This window comes from Bombina bombina, chromosome 4 (assembly GCF_027579735.1).
Source record: "Bombina bombina isolate aBomBom1 chromosome 4, aBomBom1.pri, whole genome shotgun sequence".
NCBI lineage: Eukaryota > Metazoa > Chordata > Amphibia > Anura > Bombinatoridae > Bombina > Bombina bombina.
In genome coordinates this window covers 135,555,665-135,576,451 of record NC_069502.1, presented here as the reverse complement: position 1 = coordinate 135,576,451, position 20,787 = coordinate 135,555,665, and the positions used below count along the sequence as shown (strand labels likewise).

The window sequence follows — 20,787 nt, the reverse complement described above, 5'->3', positions numbered from 1 at the left end:
TTCAAATCCACGGTGGTCATATATTGACCCTCCTGGATCATTGGTAAAATAGTTTGAATGGTCTCCATCTTGAAGGACGGGACTCTGAGAAATTTGTTTAGGATCTTGAGATCTAAAATCGGTCTGAAGGTTCCCTCTTTTTTGGGAACCACGAACAGATTAGAGTAAAACCCCTGCCCCTGTTCTGCTTCTGGAACTGGGCAGATTACTCCCATACAATGTTCCCTCTAAGGCCAGTTTTGTGAGCAGCCCAGCAGTGAAACAGTTAATTAGAGCAATTAGCAAACATTACATAATGCTGACTGCAAGGTGTGGTTCCTTTATTAACTGTTTCACTGCTGGGCCGCTCACAAAACTGGCCTTAGAGGGAACACTGCTCCCATAGTATATAGGTCTTCTACACAGCGTAAGAACGCCTCTCTTTTTGTCTGGTTTACAGACAAGCGTGAAAGATGAAATCTCCGCCTTGGAGGAGAAGCTTTGAATTCTAGAAGATACCCCTGGGTCACGATTTCTAAAGCCCAGGAGTCCTGAACATCTCTTGCCCAAGCCTGAGCAAAGAGAGAAAGTCTGCCCCCTACTAGATCCGGCTACCCCTTCATGCTGTCTTGGTGGCAGCAGTGGGCTTCTTGGGACTGTTTACCCTTATTTCAAGTCTGGTTAGGTCTCCAGACTGACTTGGATTGAGCAAAATTCCCCTCCTGCTTTGCGGCAGGGGAGGAGGGAGGGGGACCACCTTTAAAGTTTTGAGAGGAACTAAAATTATTATGTTTGGTCCTCATCTTATTTGTCTTATCCTGAGAAAGGGCATGGCCATTTCCTCCAGTGATGTCGGAAATTATCTCTTTCAGTTCAGGTCCGAATAGAGTCTTACCCTTGGAAGGAATAGCTAAAAGCTTAGATTTTGATGACACATCGGCAGATCAGCACTTAAGCCATAACGCTCTACGTGCTAAAATGGCAAAAAATGAATTCTTTGCCGCTAATTTAGCCAGTTGAAAAGCGGCATCTGTAATGAAAGAATTAGCTAGCTTGAGAGCCCTAATTCTGTCCAGAATATCATCTAATGGGGTCACAACCTTAAGAGCCTCCTCTAGAGCCTCGAACCAAAAAGCAGCTGCAGTAGTTACAGGAACAATGCACGCTATAGGTTGCAGAAGAAACCCCTGATGAATAAATATTTTCTTTAGAAGACCCTCTAATTTTTTATCCATAGCATCTTTGAAAGCACAACGGTCCTCAATAGGTATAGTTGTACGCTTAGCCAGGGTAGAAATAGCTCCTCCACCTTAGGGACCGTTTGCCACGAATCCCGAATGGTGTCAGATATGGGAAACATTTTCTTAAAAGTAGGAGGGGGAGAGAACGGAATACCTGGTCTATATCCCACTCCTTAGTAACAATGTCCGAAATCCTCTTAGGGACCGGAAAAACATTAGTGTAAAGTAGGAACCTCTAGATATCTATCCATTTTACACAATTTCTCTGGTGGAATTACAATAGGGTCACAATCATCCAGAGTCGCCAAAACCTCCCTGAGCAACAAGCGGAGGTGTTCTAGCTGTTCCCTGTTTCAGGGAATATCTTTCCTGAATCAGAAAGCTCTCCCTCAGACAGCAATTACCTCACCCCCAACTCAGAACATTGGGAGGGTACATCGGAGATGGCTAATAAAGCGTCAGAGGGCTCAGCATTTACTCTCACACTGGACCTACTGCGCTTCCCCTGCAACCCAGGCAGTTTAGATAAAACCTCTGTGAGGGTAGTAGACATAACTGCGGCCATATCTTGCAGGGTGAAAGAATTAGACGCACTAGTACTTGGCGTCGCATGTGCGGGCGTTAACGGTTGCGACACTTAGGGAGAATTAGATGGCAAAACCTGATTCTCTTCTGACTGAGAATCATCCTGCGACATACTTTTATCAGCTAAAATATGTTCTTTGCAATTTAAGGCCCTTTCAGTACATGAGGGACACATTTTAAGTGGGGGTTCCACAATGGCTTCTAAACACATGGAACATTGGCTTTCCTCAATGTCAGACATGTTAAACAGGCTAGTTATGACCACAAACAGGCTTGAAAACACTGAACATCCTGAAGACATCTGGCGCAGAGCATCCTCTTCATACGGTCACCGCCGTACACTGAATCTTCAATGCAAGGTATGCGATTCAAAATGGCGTCCCTTGCATTCCTATTGGCTGAAAGATTTGAATCAGCCAATAGGAATTAGAGCTGCTAAAATCCTATTGGCTGTTCAAATCAGCCAATAGGATTTAAGCAGCTCTAATTCTATTTGATGATGAATCAGCCAATAGAATGAGAGCTGCTTAAATCCTATTGGCTGTTCAAATCAGGTGTTTATCCACCTTTTACTTACTTCTAGTGTTGTAGACTGCTATCCAGGTACATAATATCCCAATGTTAGCATTGGTACCCCTGTACTTATTTAAGAGTCAGCACTAATTGCCTGAAATGCAAGTCTGTCAAAAGACCTGAGCTAAGGAGGCAGTCTGCAGAAGCTTAGATACAAGGTAATCACAGAGGTAAAAAGTATATTTCTATAACAGTGTTGGTTATGCAAAACTGGGAAATGGTAAAAAAAGGGATTATCTGTCTTTTAAAACAATAACATTTTTGGTGTTTACTATCCCTTTAATACTTATATAGTGTATGTGATGTGGGGGTAGCGGTTTAGCGGTTAATCATGTAGTTTATGAGTGTAAGTGTACTTTGTAATGTATTTTTGTTGAGTTTTGTAAAACTTTTTAGCTGCGCAAAACAATTTACGAGAGCTCTTAGATTGCTGTATGGATTGATGCGGAAAGGACTATTGCAGTAGCGCAATGGCGATTTCTCCCAACATGTAACATTAGTGGAAGTAAAAATTGATCAGGAAATAGCCATTGCGCTAGCACAAAGTTTGTTGCGCATAAATTCTAATCTTGCTCCCTGTAATTACAAGACATTTCAGTAGTCTTCCTATAGAATAACATCATGCAAGTCTGAAGATTTTTAAAAGAAGCACATTGTTTAATGCAATAGTTTCTCATTAACTAAACTCCACTCACCATGTGCCTTATTTAGAGGAGCTAGTCTGGGCTTGAATCTACAAACAACAAAGCTATTCACAGTCATTAAGTTAGTTTAAAGTGAATTGTTTTGCAGCTGTTATATATCAATTAGGGAAAAATATGTAGAAGGGTTAGCTTTGAGAAGTCAGTAAGATGCATTTCTAGCTCTGAGAATTAGAAAAACCAACATATTCAGAGCTAAATGACATAAGGGGGCAATATAAATAATGAAAGTGTTGCAAAGTTGTTTTATTATGCATAACTAAACATTAAAAGGATAGCAAGCCAAATTAAACTTGCATTAAGAGTATTTAATAGAAAAAAATAAATTACAATTTACTTCTATTATCCATTTTGCTTAATTTTTTTTGTGCTCCCCGATTCCCGTGGTTCCACTTCATCAAATTATAAAGACTGCCCTGGTTACTGAAATTTCTCAGGGCGTGCTAATTCCGAACGGAAACTGCTGCTAATCCAATCAGCAGCGCTAAATGCAAGACGCCTCCTTTAAGTGGCTTAAACATACGGCCTCATAACTAAAAATTAATCAGCATAAAGAGAAACCTTACAAAATCTTTGAGGGCTTTTTTGAGCATCATATTGTAATGTATGAGTTTTCCCTTATACCCAGACCATGCCTAGCAAAATAAACAGTTCTCAAGCTAAATGTGTCTATTTAAAATTTACTGAGGAACCTCACAGTACTGACGAGAGTTTATAGATAATCTCACCAGAGTGGAGAGCTTTATCATGAGGCCGATAGAGTTGCAGCATCGCTAGGGATACAATTACATGCTCAAACGAATTAAAACATGTCATTTTATTACTGTAATGAATATTTACCTATATAATAGCTATGTGCATTTGAATCCTTCGGGAGGAGTTGAATGCGGAAGTAAGGGCGCCTCGTATTATTTTGCTCTTTTCGGAGCTGAATTTATTCTTGTGACTCCACACTAAGTTCGGGATTTGCTGATATCTTAGTACGGTGATCTTTCACAAGAATAAATCCGGCTGAGAAAAGAGTCAAATAGCACAAGCAGCCGCCTACTAATGACTTCGGATCCTCACGAAGGATTCAAATGCACATAGCTACTATATAATTTAAGCAAGTGGGTTACATTCCATGCCCCTTTAAAAAATGACATAAATAATATATTTTATTATATTTAAAGCATGCTATAAATGTTAAAATTAATTTCTGTGTTAATATCTAAAACTATTAGTGTTTATTTACAGTGTGCACACTGTAAATAAACTAAAAAAAGTAAATTTATGCTTACCTGATAAATTGATTTCTTCTATGATACGACAAGTCCACGCGGATTCATCCTTTATTTGTGGGATATTGTCCTCCTGCTAACAGGAAGTGGCAAAGAACACCACAACAGAGCTGTCTATATAGCTCCTCTCTTGACTCCACCCCCCAGTCATTCGACCGAAGGTATAGGAAGAAAAAGGAGAAACTAAAAGGTGCAGAGGTGACTGAAGTTTTAAATCAAAAAATATAATCTGTCTTAAAATGACAGGGCGGGCCGTGGACTCGTCGTATCATAGAAGAAATCAATTTATCAGGTAAGCATAAATTTACTTTTCATCTATAAGATACGACGAGTCCACGGATTCATCCTTTACTTGTGGGATACAATACCAAAGCTACAGGACAAGGATGAACGGGAGGGACAAGACAGATGCCTAAACAGAAGACACCACTGCTTGAAGAACTTTTCTCCCAAAAATAGCCTCCGAAGAAGCAAAAGTATCAAATTTGTCAAATTTGGAAAAGGTATGAAGGGAAGACCAAGTCGCAGCCTTACAAATCTGTTCAACAGAAGCATCGTTTTTAAAAGCCCATGTGGAAGCCACCGCTCTAGTAGAGTGAGCTATAATCCTTTCAGGAGGCTGCTGTCCAGCAGTCTCGTATGCCAACCGGATGATGCTTTTCAGCCAAAAAGAAAGAGAGGTAGCCGTAGCTTTTTGACCTCTACGTTTTCCAGAATAGACAACAAACACAGAAGATGTTTGACAGAAATCTTTGGCCGCTTGCAAGTAAAACTTCAAAGCATGTACCACGTCCAAGTTGTGTAACAGACGCTCCTTCTTAGAAGAAGGGTTAGGACACAGAGAAGGAACAACAATTTCCTGATTAATATTCTTATAAGTAACAACCATAGGAAGGAATCCAGGTTTAGTACGCATAACCACCTTATCGGAATGGAAAACAAGATAAGGCGAGTCGCATTGCAATGCAGATAGTTCAGAAACTCTTCGAGCCGAAGAGATAGAAACTAAAAACAAAACTTAGAAGCTTAATATCTATGGAATGCATAGGTTCAAACAGAACCCCTTGAAGAACTTTAAGAACTAAATTCAAACTCCATGGCGGAGCAACAAGTTTAAACACAGGCTTGATTCTAACCAGAGCCTGACAAAACGACTGAACGTCTGGAACATCTGCCAGACGCTTGTGCAGTAAAATTGATAAAGCAGATATATGTCCCTTTAGGGAACTAGCTGATAACACCTTCTCCAATCCTTCTTGGAGAAAGGACAAAATCCTAGGAATCCTGATCTTACTACATGAGTAGCCTTTGGATTCGCCACAATAAAGATATTTTCGCCATATCTTATGGTAAATTTTCCTAGTGACAGGCTTTCGAGCCTGAATCAAGGTATCTATGACCGACTCAGAGAATCCCCGCTTAGATAAAATCAAGCGTTCAATCTCCAGGTAGTCAGCTGCAGAGAAACTAGATTTGGATGCTGGAACGGACCTTGAATGAGAAGGTCCTGTCTCAGTGGCAGTTTCCACGGTGGCAGAGATGACATTTCCACCAGGTCTGCATACCAAGTCCTGCGTGGCCACGCAGGTGCTATCAAAATTACCGAACCCCTCTCCTGTTTGATTCTGGCAATCAGACGAGGAAGGAGAGGAAAAGGAGGAAACACATAAGCCAGGTTGAACGACCAAGGTACTGCTAGAGCATCTATCAGTACTGCTTGGGGATCCCTCGATCTGGACCCGTAACAAGGAAGTTTGGCATTCTGACGAGATGCCATCAGATCCAATTCTGGTGTGCCCCATTGATGAATCCCACTCCCCCGGATAAAAAGTCTGTTGACTTAGAAAATCCGCTTCCCAGTTCTCCACTCCTGGGATATAGATTGCTGATAGATGGCAAGAGTGAGTCTCTGCCCATCAAATTATTTTGGAAACCTCTATCATCGCTAGAGAACTCTTTGTTCCCCCTTGATGATTGATATATGCTACATTCGTGATATTGTCCGACTGGAATCTTATGAATTTGGCCGAAGCCAGTTGAGGCCACGCCTGAAGTGCGTTGAATATCACTCTCAGTTCTAGAATATTTATTGGAAGGAGAGCCTCCTCCTGAGTCCACATACCCTGTGCCTTTAGGGAATTCTAGACTGCACCCCAGTCCAATAGGCTGGCGTCCGTCGTCACTATGACCCATGCTGGCGTGCGGAAACATATTTCCTGGGACAGATGATCATGTGACAACCACCAAAGAAGAGAGTCTCTGGTCTCTTCATCCAGATTTATCTGAGGAGATACATTTGCATAGTCCCCATTCCACTGTCTGAGCATGCATAGTTGCAGTGGTCTGAGATGCAAGCGAGCAGACGGAACTATGTCCATTGCCGCTACCATTAGTCCAATTACCTCCATACACTGAGCCACTGACGGCCGAGGAATGGAATGAAGTGCTTGGCAGGTGGATAAGATCTTTGATTTTCTGACCTCCGTCAGAAAAATTTTCATGTCTACCGAGTCTATCAGAGTTCCCAGGAATGGAACTCTTGTGAGAGGGACAAGTGAACTCTTCTTTATTTTCACCTTCCACCCGTGAGATCTTAGAAAAGCCAACATGATGTCCGTGTGAGATTTCGCTAGTTGGTAAGTTGACGCCTGAATCAAGATATCGTCCAGATAGGGCGCCACTGCTATGCCCCGCAGCCTTAGAACCGCCAGAAGGCACCCTAGCACCTTTGTGAAAATTCTGGGAGCTGTGGCCAACCCGAAAGGAAGAGCCACAAACTGGTAATGCTTGTCCAGGAAGGCGAGCCTGAGGAACTGGTGATGATCTTTGTGGATAGGAATGTGAAGATACGCATCCTTCAAATCCACGGTGGTCATATATTGACCCTCTTGGATCATTGGTAAAATTGTCCGAATGGTCTCCATCTTGAAGGATGGGACTCTGAGAAATTTGTTTAGGATCTTGAGATCTAAAATTGGTCTGAAGGTTCCCTCTTTTTTGGGAACCACGAACAGATTGGAGTAAAACCCCTGCCCCTGTTCTGCTTTTGGAACTGGGCAGATTACCCCCATAGTATATAGGTCTTCTACACAGCGTAAGAACGCCTCTATTTTTGTCTGGTTTACAGACAACCGTGAAAGATGAAATCTCCCCCTTGGAGGAGAATCTTTGAATTCTAGAAGATACCCCACCCCTGGGTCACAATTTCTAATGGCAAACAGTCCAAAGTCCAGCACCCTTAAATGCCCAATGCACGCTGCAGGGTTCCTGCAAACCCCAAAATAGATACAAACAAAAGATGCAGCAGCATAGGTATTTTACCAATTTATTCTGGCACAAAAAGTCCACAACGTTTCGGGTGTTACCCCTTAATCATGTGAATCACATGATTAAGGGGTAACACCCGAAACGTTGTGGACTTTGTTTGTGCCAGAATAAATTGTTAAAATACCTATGCTGCTGCATCTTTTGTTTGTATCACAATTTCTAATGCCCAGGAATCCTGAACGTCTCTTTCCCAAGCCAAGCGAAGAGAGAAAGTCTGCCCCCCACTAGATCCGGTCCCGGATCGGGGGCTGCCCCTTCATGCTGTCTTGGTAGCAACAGCGGACTTCTTGGCCTGTTTACCTTTATTCCAGGTCTGGTTAGGTCTCCAGACAGACTTGGATTGAGCAAAATTCCCCTCCTGCTTTGTGGCCGGGGAGGAGGTAGTGGGACCACCTTTGAAGTTTCGAAAGGAATGAAAATTATTCTGTTTGGCCCTCATTCTATTTGTCTTATCCTGAGGAAGGGCATGGCCTTTTCCTCCAGTGATGTCAGAAATGATCTCCTTCAGTTCAGGCCCGAATAGGGTCTTACCCTTGAAAGGAATAGCTAATAGCTTAGATTTTGATGACACATCAGCAGACCAGGACTTAAGCCATAACGCTCTACGCACTAAAATGGCAAAACCTGAATTCTTTGCCGCTAATTTAGCCAGTTGAAAAGCGGCATCTGTAATAAAAGAATTAGCTAGCTTGAGAGAGCTAATTCTATCTAAAATATCATCCAATGGGGTCTCAACCTTAGGAGCCTCCTCAAGAGCCTGAAACCAAAAAGTAGCTGCAGTAGTTACAGGAACAGTGCACCCTATAGGTTGCAGAAGAAAACCCTGATGAATAAATATTTTCTTTAGAAGACCCTCTAATTTTTTATCCATAGGATCTTTGAAAGCACAACGGTCCTCAATAGCTATAGTTGTACGCTTAGCTAGGGTAGAAATAGCTCCCTCCACCTTAGGGACCGTCTGCCACGAATCCAGAATGGTGTCAGATATGGGAAACATTTTCTTAAAAGTAGGAGGGGGAGAGAACGGAATGCCTGGTCTATCCCATTCCTTAGTAACAATGTCCGAAATCCTCTTAGGGACCGGAAAAACATTAGTGTAAAGTAGGAACCTCTAGATATCTATCCATTTTACACAATTTCTCTGGTGGAATTACAAAAGGGTCACAATCATCCAGAGTCGCTAAAACCTCCCTGAGTAACAAGCGGATGTGTTCAAGCTTAAACTTAAAAGCCGTCATATCTGAGTCTGTTTGAGGGAACATCTTTCCTGAATCAGAAAGCTCTCCCTCAGACAGCAATTCCCCTACCCCCAATTCAGAACATTGTGAGGGTACATCGGAGATGGCTAACAAAGCTTCAGAGGGCTCAGCATTTACTCTCATACCGGACCTACTGCGCTTCCCCTGCAAACCAGGCAGTTTAGATAATACCTCTGTGAGGGTAGTAGACATAACTGCGGCCATATCTTGCAGGGTGAAAGAATTAGACGCACTAGAAGTACTTGGCGTCCCTAGTGCGGGCGTTAAAGGTTGTGACACTTGGGGAGAAGTAGATGGCAAAACCTGATTCTCTTCTGACTGAGAATCATCCTGAGACCTACTTTTATCAGCTAAAATATGTTCTTTGCAATATAAGGCCCTTTCAGTACATGAGGGACACATTTTAAGTGGGGGTTCCACAATGGCTTCTAAACACATGGAACATTGGCTTTCCTCAATGTCAGACATGTTAAACAGGCTAGTAATGACCGCAAACAGGCTTGAAAACACTTTATTTAGTGAAAAAATAAGAATCTTAAAAAAACGGTACTGCGCCTTTAAGAGAAAAAAAGCATACAATTTTTTCAAAACTGCTCGAAAACAATAAAATTGTCCCAAGTTTATGATAGAAGCATCCCAATTCTGCAGCTAAGTTTGCCCCACAAGGAAAGGAATACTTAACCCTTACCAGAAAAAACGGAAAATTATAAAACGTTTCAATAAAAAGCACCCCTGCACGTCGCCACAGCCCTGCTGTGGCGCCTACCTGCCCTTAGGGGTCTGTAAAACCGGGTTAAACCTTCGATTTGGCCCAATACAGCTCACAAAGGCCCATCGGATTTGGAGCTTGCTGCTTGCTTGAGAAAAACAACTGCGCAACTGAGGCGCAAAAATAGGCCCCGCCCATCTCACTCGATGTCTCACAGCCTCAATTAACCGCACCAGTGCAGTCTAAAATCTAGCCATGTGGGTTCATAAACCCAGAAATGAAGCCATGTGTACCCTTCTTAATAAAGCTTAAAAAGTCTCTCCTTTAAAAACGTTATCTGCACTCCCAGACATGTAAACATTTGCCCACAAACATTCAAACATCAGTGTCAACCATTTTTATATAGTCCATATATGCAAGCTCAGTAATACCCCTTTTTATACTTTAGGATTACTGCTTACCCTCTCCCTCATGGGGATACTGTCAGCCAATTCTGAAATAACACAGTCTCTCCAGAAAAAAATGACTGAACATACCTCACTGCTTATAGCATGAAAAACATTCCTCACACTGAAGTTTCTTAAGTACTCCTCAGCCATACTGTGGGAACTGCTCTGGATCTTAGTAACAACTGCTAAGATCATCAGCCTCCAGGCAGAAGTCTTCATCCATCTGCTGCCTGAGGGAAAATAGTACACACTGGTACCATTTAAAATAAAAAAATCTTGTTTGAAGAAAATAAAAACTAACATTTAATCACCTCTTTCACTTTACCCTTCCTAGTACTTAGAGTAGGCAAAGGGAATGACTGGGGGGTGGAATCAAGGGAGGAGCTATATAGACAGCTCTGCTGTGGTGCTCTTTGCCACTTCCTGTTAGCAGGAGGATAATATCCCACAAGTAAAGGATGAATCCGTGGACTCGTCGTATCTTATAGAAGAAAAGGTGTCATCAAACACAAACCATTGCATTTAAAAAGGTTAATGTCTTAAATTGTATAGTTTAAACATGTTTTATTTCTGTGTCCTATATCTTTAATAGTTTTTCACATAGATTCAGATTATTATGTATTGCTGATAATTTACCTAATTTTTGTATGACATACTTCTGCTGTCATCGTTGTAATGGTTGTTATTGTGAAGCTGTGTATAACACAGAGTTATGTGTATATATATATATATATATATATATATATATATATATATATATATATATATATATATATTTATGCACAAACACAATCTCCCACAATTCCTTTGAAAATATTTAAAATTGTTTAAAAAGTTATGTATGAATGTTAAATTAACAGAAAGCTTCAAAAAGTAGAAAGTCTGGGGAAACCTAAAAAAATAATAAAAACATGGATTCCAGTTTAATTAAAGCATGTCATAATTGTCAAAAGTTTATAACCCCCTCCAAGTCCTTAAAAGGTTAACCTACCAGGAATGACCAAAAATAAGAGTTTTGGTGAGTTTGCTCCTTTCGTTTCATGAAGGTCAGTCCATGGGCCAAACTTCAAGACTTTGGTTACAGCTCCACAACAATATACATATTCTTCATGCACAGGAATGTGGTCGTCTGGCATAGTTATAGAGTATCTGGGCAGAAAAAAAAAATACAAAGAAATATACATATAAATGTATGCGTACAGGGGTGGAAAAATATCACTATAGTTTACTATTCAGGAATTACGTTTTTAGTCCCCACAATATTAAATATAGGTTACAAAAATCATTGTTAAAGGGGACACTCAAGTCTTGTTAAAAGGACACTCAAGTCAAAATTAAACATTCATGATTCAGATACAGCATGTAATTTTAAACAACTTTCCAATTTACTTCCATTAACAAAATATGCACAGTCTTTTTATATTTACACTTTTTGAGTCACCAGCTCCTACTGTGCATGTGCAACAATTCACAGAATATACGTATTTGCATTTGTGATTGGCTGATGGCTGTCACATGATACAGGACGAGTGGAAATAGACATAACTTCAAAAGTTTGTCAGAAAAAAAAAAATCTACTTCTTATTTAAAGTTCAGACTAAGGGGCCTATTTATTATGATGCAAGCGGACATGATCCGATATAGCACATCGATAAATGCCGTCAGCATACGCTGTTGGCATTTATCATTGCACCAGCAGTTCTTGTGAACTGCTGGTGCAATGCCGACCCCTGCAGATTCCCGGCCAATCGGCCGCTAGCAGGAGGTGTCAATTCGATCGGGTTGATTTCTGTCCGCCACCTCAGAGCAGTTGGACAGGTTATGAAGCAGCGGTCATTAGACCAATGCTTCATAACTTCTGTTTCCGGCGAGCCTGAAGGGCTTGATAAATATGCCCCTATGTGCTATTGCATTGTCTTTTAATTGTCAATTTGTTGATTATGCAAATCTACAGTATTTACTGGTCCTTTCATTTATTGGCATGCAATTTATTTCTAGTCCACTGCTTTTAGACAACTGTCACTCCATCATTTTTACACTATATGCATAAGTGACCATAAGTGGTTCAAGTAAGTTTCATAGTTATTCAAGTAATCCACTTTTGTTAAGTGGTAACATACTTGACTTCATATATTTCTTTAATGTTGAAAACATGAAAAAGATAAAAATAAAAATAAAGTTATTGTATGCATATTTTACTACTCACATGGTCAACCATGAAAACTTGAAAAACGAATGAAAAGGAATAGGTTTTACGATAAAACATCACATATTAACAATTGTTGTTAAATAACACGAACATTCTCACTCTTTTTGGTTTAAGGGACATGAAACCCAACATTTTTCTTTTATGATTGAAATAGCACATACAATTTTAAACATCTTTCCAATGTACTTCTAATATCAATTTTGCTTCATTCTCTTGGTATCATTTATTGAAGGGGTATCAATACACTAATGGGAGATAGCTAAACACAATGGTAAGCCAATGATAAGTTTTATATATGTGTAGCCACCAATCAACAGCTATCTCTCATCTTGTGAGCCTACCTAGGCATGCTTTTCAACAAAGGATACTAAGAGAATGAAGCAAATTACATAATAGAAGTAAAATGGAAAAGGTGTTTAAAATTGTATACTCTACCTGAATCATGAAAGAAAAGGAAAAGGTCCTTTTAACTCTGCAAATCCCTGACTTTTCCCCAGCAATGAAAAAATAATTTGTCCTATCGTCAAATTGCCTTACAATGTCCTTCTGCATCTCATTTCTACTTGGTTGCTACTGAGGTGGCACAGGGCAGTCATCACATTTCCACTAGACTGCATATGAGAACTACTATTCCCAGCATTATGTGCAGCAACTACACACTAATTAAAAATGCTGGCTGTGCTAGGGTCCTTAAAGGGACACTGAACCCAATTTCTTTCTTTCGTGATTCAAATAGAGCATGCAATTTTAAGCAACTTTCTAATTTACTCCAATTATCAATTTTTCTTCGTTCACTTGCTATCTTTATTTGAAAAATAAGGCATCTAAGCTTCTTTTTTGGTTTAGACTCTGGACAGCACTTTTTTATTGGTGGATTAATTTATCCACCAATCAGCAAGAATAACCCAGGTTATTCACCAAAAATGGGCCGGCATCTAAACTTCCATTCTTGCATTTCAAATAAAGATACCAAGAGAATGAAGACAATTTGATAATTAGTAAATTAGAAAGTTGCTTAAAATTGCATACTCTATCTGAATCACAAAAGAAAAAAATTGGGTTCAGTGTCCCTTTAAGTAGCTGCATGTTCCAGCTAGGCATGTAGTTTATCTCCATTACAGTTGCATTGAGGCTGTGTGGGAAAAACTGATTGAGTTAAAGGCAAGCAGTCTTAAAGTGAATGTCAATTTTCTCTTATTTGAACCTATGTCAATATTGCTTGCTATTTTATAAATTATACCGCCACTTTATTTTTTTAAATAAATACAAAATAAATATTATATTTAGATTACCAATTTTGCTCCGTTTTAGGTACCAGCTCCTCCCACCCGCAACTTCCGGATTTTATTCACTCTAACGTATACAGCGGTCCAACACGCTGTTTACGTAGAGCAATGCGCGCTCCTGGCTTTGATATCCACAGCGCATGCGTTACATGCCGATGCCTAGCAACATAGTATTCAGTGAATACTATCATGTAATATGGTACAGCAGCATTACATCGTCCCTACGTTACATCCCTAGCATTACATCGTCCCTATAATAATACTTATACTAAAGTTATATTTTTGTTTGTATAATAATTAAATTGATAAATAACAGTTTCATTTGTTTGCACTTTTCTCACACAAAATAAAGCGGAGTATTATATTGAAAGTATTAATCTGATTCCAACGATGTAACCCCCAAAAAAATGTTGCAGCTTTTAAAACATTACATTTATTATCAATATCGCTAAATCGCATATTATTTAGTTTATATCAGCATTCTTATATTGTATTAGCATTCTTTCTAAATTAAAATAGTTTTACTTTATCAGTGATGATTGCCTGGTTAAGTGACAAGTCCCAGGTCATACTGATAATGCAATGGATATATATTTCTGATTAAAGGGACAGTCTAGACAAAATTTAATTTTCATGATTCAGATAGGGCATGCAATTTCAAACAACTTTCCAATTTACTTTTATCATCAAATATTATTTGTTCTCTTGGTATTCTTTGTTGAAAGCTAAACATAGGCAGGCTCATATGCTACAGTTATGCAAAACTGGGAAATGGGTAATAAAAAGGGATTATCTATCTTTTTAAACAATAAAAATTAGACTGTCCCTTTAAGGGTTGTCTCTGCTGTTTCTGACATTATAGAATGTGCACCTTTTTTGTTCTACATCCTGAAGCAGCTGTTTTGATGGTTGAACTAAAGTACTTTTCTCACTGCTAGTTACTGCGCACATGTATTTTAAGAGTCATGTACATGCAGTGCAAGACAGAAAAAAGCAACAAAAAAGTGCAACTTCTATTTTAATTCCTTTTTTTAAAAACATTCGGCTAGATTACAAGTTTTGTCGGTAAAGCCGAGCGGTGCTAACCAGCCTTTATTTTTCAGCACTCACTTAAAACAACGCTGGTATTACGAGTTTTCTGAATGGCTGCGTTAGCCTCAGATAAGTGAGCGTTGAGCAAAATTTAGCTCCACGTCTCATCTCGATACCAGCGTTGCTTAAGTCAGCGGTGAGCTGGCTAAACGTGCTCGTGCACAATTTCCCCATAGGAAACAATGGGTCTGAGCCGGCTGAAAAAAACCCAAACACCTGCAAAAAAGCAGCGTCCAGCTTCTAACGCAGCCCCATTGTTTCCTATGGGGAAATAAAAAATATGTCTACACCTAACACCCTAACATGAACCCCGAGTCTAAACACCCCTAATCTTACACTTATTAACCCCTAATCTGCCGCCCCCGACATCGCCGACACCTACATTATACTATTAACCCCTAATCTGCCACTCCAGACACCGCCGCAACCTATATTATACTTATGAACCCCTAATCTACTGCCCCCAACATCGCCAAACCCTACATTATATTATTAACCCCTAATCTGCCGCTCCGGACACCACCACAACCTACATTATATTTATTAACCCCTAATCTGCTGCCCCCAACGTCGCCGCCACTATAATAAACTTATTAACCCCTAAATCTAAGTCTAACCCTAAACCTAACCCCCCCTAATTTAAATAAATCTAAATTAAATTACTAATATTAACTAAATTATTCCTATTTAAAACAGCTTACCTATAAAATAAACCCTAATATAGCTACAATATAACTAATAGTTACATTGTAGCTATTTTAGGATTTATTTTAATTTTACAGGCAACTTTGTATTTATTTTAACTAGGTACAATAGTTATTAAATAGTTATTAACTATTTAATAACTACCTAGCTAAAATAAATACAAATATACCTGTAAAATAAACCCTAACCTAAGTTACAATTACACCTAACACTTCTCTATAATTAAATGAATTACCTAAACTACCTACAATTAAATACAATTAAATTAAATAAACTAAATTACGAGAAAAAAAAACACTAAATTACTGAAAATAAAAAAGAAATTACAAATTTTTAAACAAATTACACAGAATCTAATCCCCCTAATAAAATAAAAAATCCCCCCAAAATAAAAAAAATTCCCTACCCTATACTAAATTACAAATAGCCCTTAAAAGGGCCTTTTACTGGGCATTGCCCCAAAGTAATCAGCTCTTTTACCTGTAAAAAAAGAAATACAATACCACCCCCCACCATTACAACCCATCACCCAACCCTACTCAAGAAAACCTAACACTAACCCCCTGAAGATCACCCTACCTTGAGATGTCTTCACCCAGCCGGGCACAAGTGGTCCTCCAGAGGGGCAGAAGTCTTCATCCGATCGGGGCAGAAGAGGTCCTTCAGACGGCAGAAGTCTTCATCCATGCGGCATCTTCTATCTTCATCCCTCCAGAGCGGAGCGGGTCCATCTTGAAGACATCCGAAGCGGAGCATTACCTTCTGTCCACAGCCGATGACTGAATGAAGGATCCTTTAAGTGACGCCATCCAAGATGAATTAAGGTAGGAAAAATCCTATTGGCTGATGCAATCAGCCAATCGGATTGAAGTTCAATCTGATTGGCTGATCCAATCAGCCAATAGGATTGAGCTCGCATTCTATTGTCTGATTGGATCAGCCAATAGGATTGAACTTCAATCTGATTGGCTGATTGCATCAGCCAATAGGATTTTTCCTACCTTAATTCCGATTGGCTGATAGAATCCTATCAGCCAATCGGAATTCAAGGGACGCCATCTTGGATGACGTCACTTAAAGGAACATTCAGTCGTCGGCCGTGGACAGAAGAGGATGCTCCGCGTCGGATGTCTTCAAGATGGACCCGCTCCGCTCCGGAAGGATGAAGATAGAAGATGCCGCATGGATAAAGACTTCTGCCGTCTGGAGGACCTCTTCTGCCCCGATCGGATGAAGACTTCTGCCCCTCTGGAGGACCACTTGTGCCCGGCTGGGTGAAGACGGCTCAAGGTAGGGTGATCTTCAGGGGGTTAGTGTTAGGTTTTTTTAAGGGGGGTTTGGGTGGGTTAAAGAGTAGGGTTGGGTGGTGGGTTGTAATTTTGGGGGGTGGTACTGTATTTCTTTTTTTAAAGGTAAAAGAGCTGATTACTTTGGGGCAATGCCACACAAAGGGCCCTTTTAAAGGGCTATTTGTAATTTAGTATAGGGTAGGAATTTTTTTTTATTTTGGGTGGATTTTTTATTTTATTAGGGGGGATTAGATTAGGTGTAATTAGTTTAAAAAATTGTAATTTCATTTTTATTTTCAGTAATTTAGTGTTTGTTTTTTTTCGGAATTTAGTTTATTTAATTTAATTGTATTTAATTGTAGGTAGTTTAGGTAATTCATTTAATTATAGAATAGTGTTAGGTGTAATTGTAACTTAGGTTAGGGTTTATTTTACAGGTATATTTGTATTTATTTTAGCTAGGTAGTTATTAAAACGTTAATAACTATTTAATAACTATTGTACCTAGTTAAAATAAATACAAAGTTGCCTGTAAAATAAAAATAAATCCTAAAATAGCTACAATGTAACTATTAGTTATAATGTAGCTATATTAGGGTTTATTTTATAGGTAAGTATTTAGTTTTAAATAGGAATAATTTAGTTAATATTAGTAATTTAATTTAGATTTATTTAAATTATATTTAAATTAGGGGGGCTTAGGTTAAGGGTTAGACTTAGGTTTAGGGGTTAATACATTTAATATAGTAGCGGCGATGTTGTGGGTGGCAGATTAAGGGTTAATAAATGTAGGTAGGTGTCGGCGATGTTAGGGACGGCAGATTAGAGGTTAATAGAATTTAACTAGTGTTTGCGAGGCGGGAGTGCGGCGGTTTAGGGGTTAATACATTAAAGTGGCGGCGATGTCCGGTCAGCAGATTAGGGGTTAAAAAAAATTTATTATAGTGTTTGCGATGTGGGGGGGGCCTCAGTTTAGGGGTTTATAGGTAGTTTATGGGTGTTAGTGTACTTTTTAGCACTTTAGTTAGGAGTTTTATGTTACGGCGTTAGCCCAAAAAACTCTTAACTACTGACTTTTAAATGCGGTAGGAGTGTTGACAGGAGAGGGTCTACCGCTCACTTCTTCCAAGACTCGTAATACCTGCGTTAGGCAAATCTCATGGAAAAGATAGGATACGCAATTGACGTAAGGGGATTTGCGGTAGCCTCGAGTCGCGGAAGAAAAACAGAATTTATGCTTACCTGATAAATTACTTTCTCTTGTGATGTATCGAGTCCACGGATTCATCCTTTACTTGTGGGATATTCCCCTTCCCAACAGGAAGTGGCAAAGAGAGCACACAGCAGAGCTGTCCATATAGCTCCCCCTCTAGCTCCACCCCCCAGTCATTCGACCGAAGGTTAGGAAGAAAAAGGAGAAACCATAGGGTGCAGTGGTGACTGTAGTTTAAACAAAAACACTACCTGACTTAATAGCCAGGGTGGGCCGTGGACTCGATACATCACAAGAGAAAGTAATTTATCAGGTAAGCATAAATTCTGTTTTCTCTTGTAAGATGTATCGAGTCCACGGATTCATCCTTTACTTGTGGGATACCAATACCAAAGCTTTAGGACACGGATGAAGGGAGGGAACAAGACAGGTACCTTAAACGGAAGGCACCACTGCTTGTAAAACCTTTCTCCCAAAAATAGCCTCCGAAGAAGCAAAAGTATCGAATTTGGAAAATTTGGAAAAAGTATGCAGCGAAGACCAAGTCGCTGCCTTACAAATCTGTTCAACAGAAGCCTCATTTTTAAAAGTACAGATAGTCGTGGTAGGTGGTGCAAAACAAGATTGCTATTCCCAGTAATTCCTACCGTATATGTGGGTGAATTTTGGAAGAGTTAGTCAAATCTACTATATATATATTGTCTATGCATTTATTGAACTATTAAGTTCCCAGTTTTATATTCTCTTTTGGATAAATTGATGTCGACACAAGTTATATGTAAAATAAGCTCATTTATTTAAATCTGGTAAGTTTACCAAATGTTAGTAAAACTAAAAAATAAAAAATACACAATATACAGAAAATAAACAAATTCCTTTAAAGTTTAAATTGACACCAGTGTCTATATGTAGTTTAAAAATACTTAAAAATAGATCAAATATGTACAAACTTAGTTCTCACAGGTTTTGATTTCACAGGTTATGTTTTTAACAATATCTTTGTTGCATTGGTGAAAACAATACTTTATGTATAGTTCATAAATGATACTTTATATCTAGTTCAGATTTGCAATTTCTGGTCTTGTTTTTGGCTTTAATTTATCATATAGTGGAGCACGGTTTGTGCGATATCTGTCACACTATATTGAATGTGTGCGAAACAGTACCTTGAAGTGTATCTGCTTGATAACACTTTCTTTGAGGAAAATGCGGTTAAATAAATGCGGTTAAATAAATGCCTCTATTTGGATTTCTTAAATGACTTCTCTTTCTTTACTTTGGGATCTCTTCCTTCGGTTTTGAATCGTGCAGGCGGTTATCTATATAAGCCGCTGGCGGTTAAATATATGCCGCTTTGTGCCCTTTCTTATGGTTGGCGATCCGTCTTCTGAAAAGATATATTTAACCGCATTCAACATAGACAGTTACATTGGTAACTATAAGTAACATCCTTAACACCTTCAAAGCTGCAGATATACACACCGCAGCACCCTGATCGGTCACTGACCGACAACCAAGACACAGAACAGCAGACCGGAGCGGCATAAGAATCACCACCAGACGGTTAGAACATAACCGCACCAAAGATTACACCAGGAACCCCTAAGGAGCTCGATCGGTCACTGACCGACAAAGAAAAAGTTAACGGAGCGGTCACGGGAAGCGCACAAGCATTCACTTACAAGTGAAACCTTAAACACCAACCCGGACATCTTTTCAGAAGACGGATCGCCAACCATAAGAAGGGCACAAAGCGGCATATATTTAACCGCCAGCGGCTTATATAGATAACCGCCTGCACGATTCAAAACCGAAGGAAGAGAACCCAAAGTAAAGAAAGAGAAGTCATTTAAGAAATCCAAATAGCGGCATTTATTTAACCGCATTTATTTAACCGCATTTTCCTCAAAGAAAGTGTTATCAAGCAGATACACTTCAAGGTACTGTTTCGCACACATTCAATATAGTGTGACAGATATCGCACAAACCGTGCTCCACTATATGATAAATTAAAGCCAAAAACAAGACCAGAAATTGCAAATCTGAACTAGATATAAAGTATCGTTTATGAACTATACATAAAGTATTGTTTTCACCAATGCAACAAAGATATTGTTAAAAACATAACCTGTGAAATCAAAACCTGTGAGAACTAAGTTTGTACATATTTTATCTATTTTTAAGTATTTTTAAACTACATATAGACACTGGTGTCAATTTAAACTTTAAAGGAATTTGTTTATTTTCTGTATATTGTGTATTTTTTATTTTTTAGTTTTACTAACATTTGGTAAACTTACCAGATTTAAATAAATGAGCTTATTTTACATATAACTTGTGTCGACATCAATTTATCCAAAAGAGAATATAAAACTGGGAACTTAATAGTTCAATAAATGCATAGACAATATATATATAGTAGATTTGACTAACTCTTCCAAAATTCACCCACATATACGGTAGGAATTACTGGGAATAGCAATCTTGTTTTGCGCCACCTATCACGACTATCTGTAATTCTAAAACTTTGGGATAAAGTTTATTTCAGGTGTGCTTGATTCCCCACCAGCTAGACAGTCTAACCCTGTCAATTACCTCATTTTTAAAAGCCCATGTGGAAGCCACTGCTCTGGTAGAATGAGCAGTAATTGTTTCAGGAGGCTGTTGGCCAGCAGTCTCATAGGCCAAACAGATGATGCTTTTCAGCCAAAAGGAAAGAGAGGTAGCAGTCGCCTTCTGACCTCTCCTCTTACCAGAATAGATAACAAACAATGAAGTTGTTTGTTTGAAATCCTTGGTTGCTTGTAAATAGAACTTTAAAGCACGAACCACATCAAGATTGTGTAACAGACGTTCCTACTTCGAAGAAGGATTAGGACACAGAGAAGGA

General features: G+C 39.2%; 1 protein-coding gene across 3 annotated transcripts in view; it reads right to left on the bottom strand.

Moving 5' to 3' along the window:
* Window positions 1-20,787, bottom strand: part of LDAH (lipid droplet associated hydrolase) — a 900,338-nt gene that overhangs the window by 692,957 nt on the left and 186,594 nt on the right. For all 3 annotated transcript variants that reach the window (XM_053709640.1, XM_053709641.1, XM_053709639.1), the window contains exon 3: window positions 11,095-11,252. In XM_053709640.1, coding sequence (XP_053565615.1) covers window positions 11,095-11,239 — 145 coding nt within the window. In that variant the 5' untranslated portion in view covers window positions 11,240-11,252. The remainder of the gene's footprint in view (window positions 1-11,094; window positions 11,253-20,787) is intronic.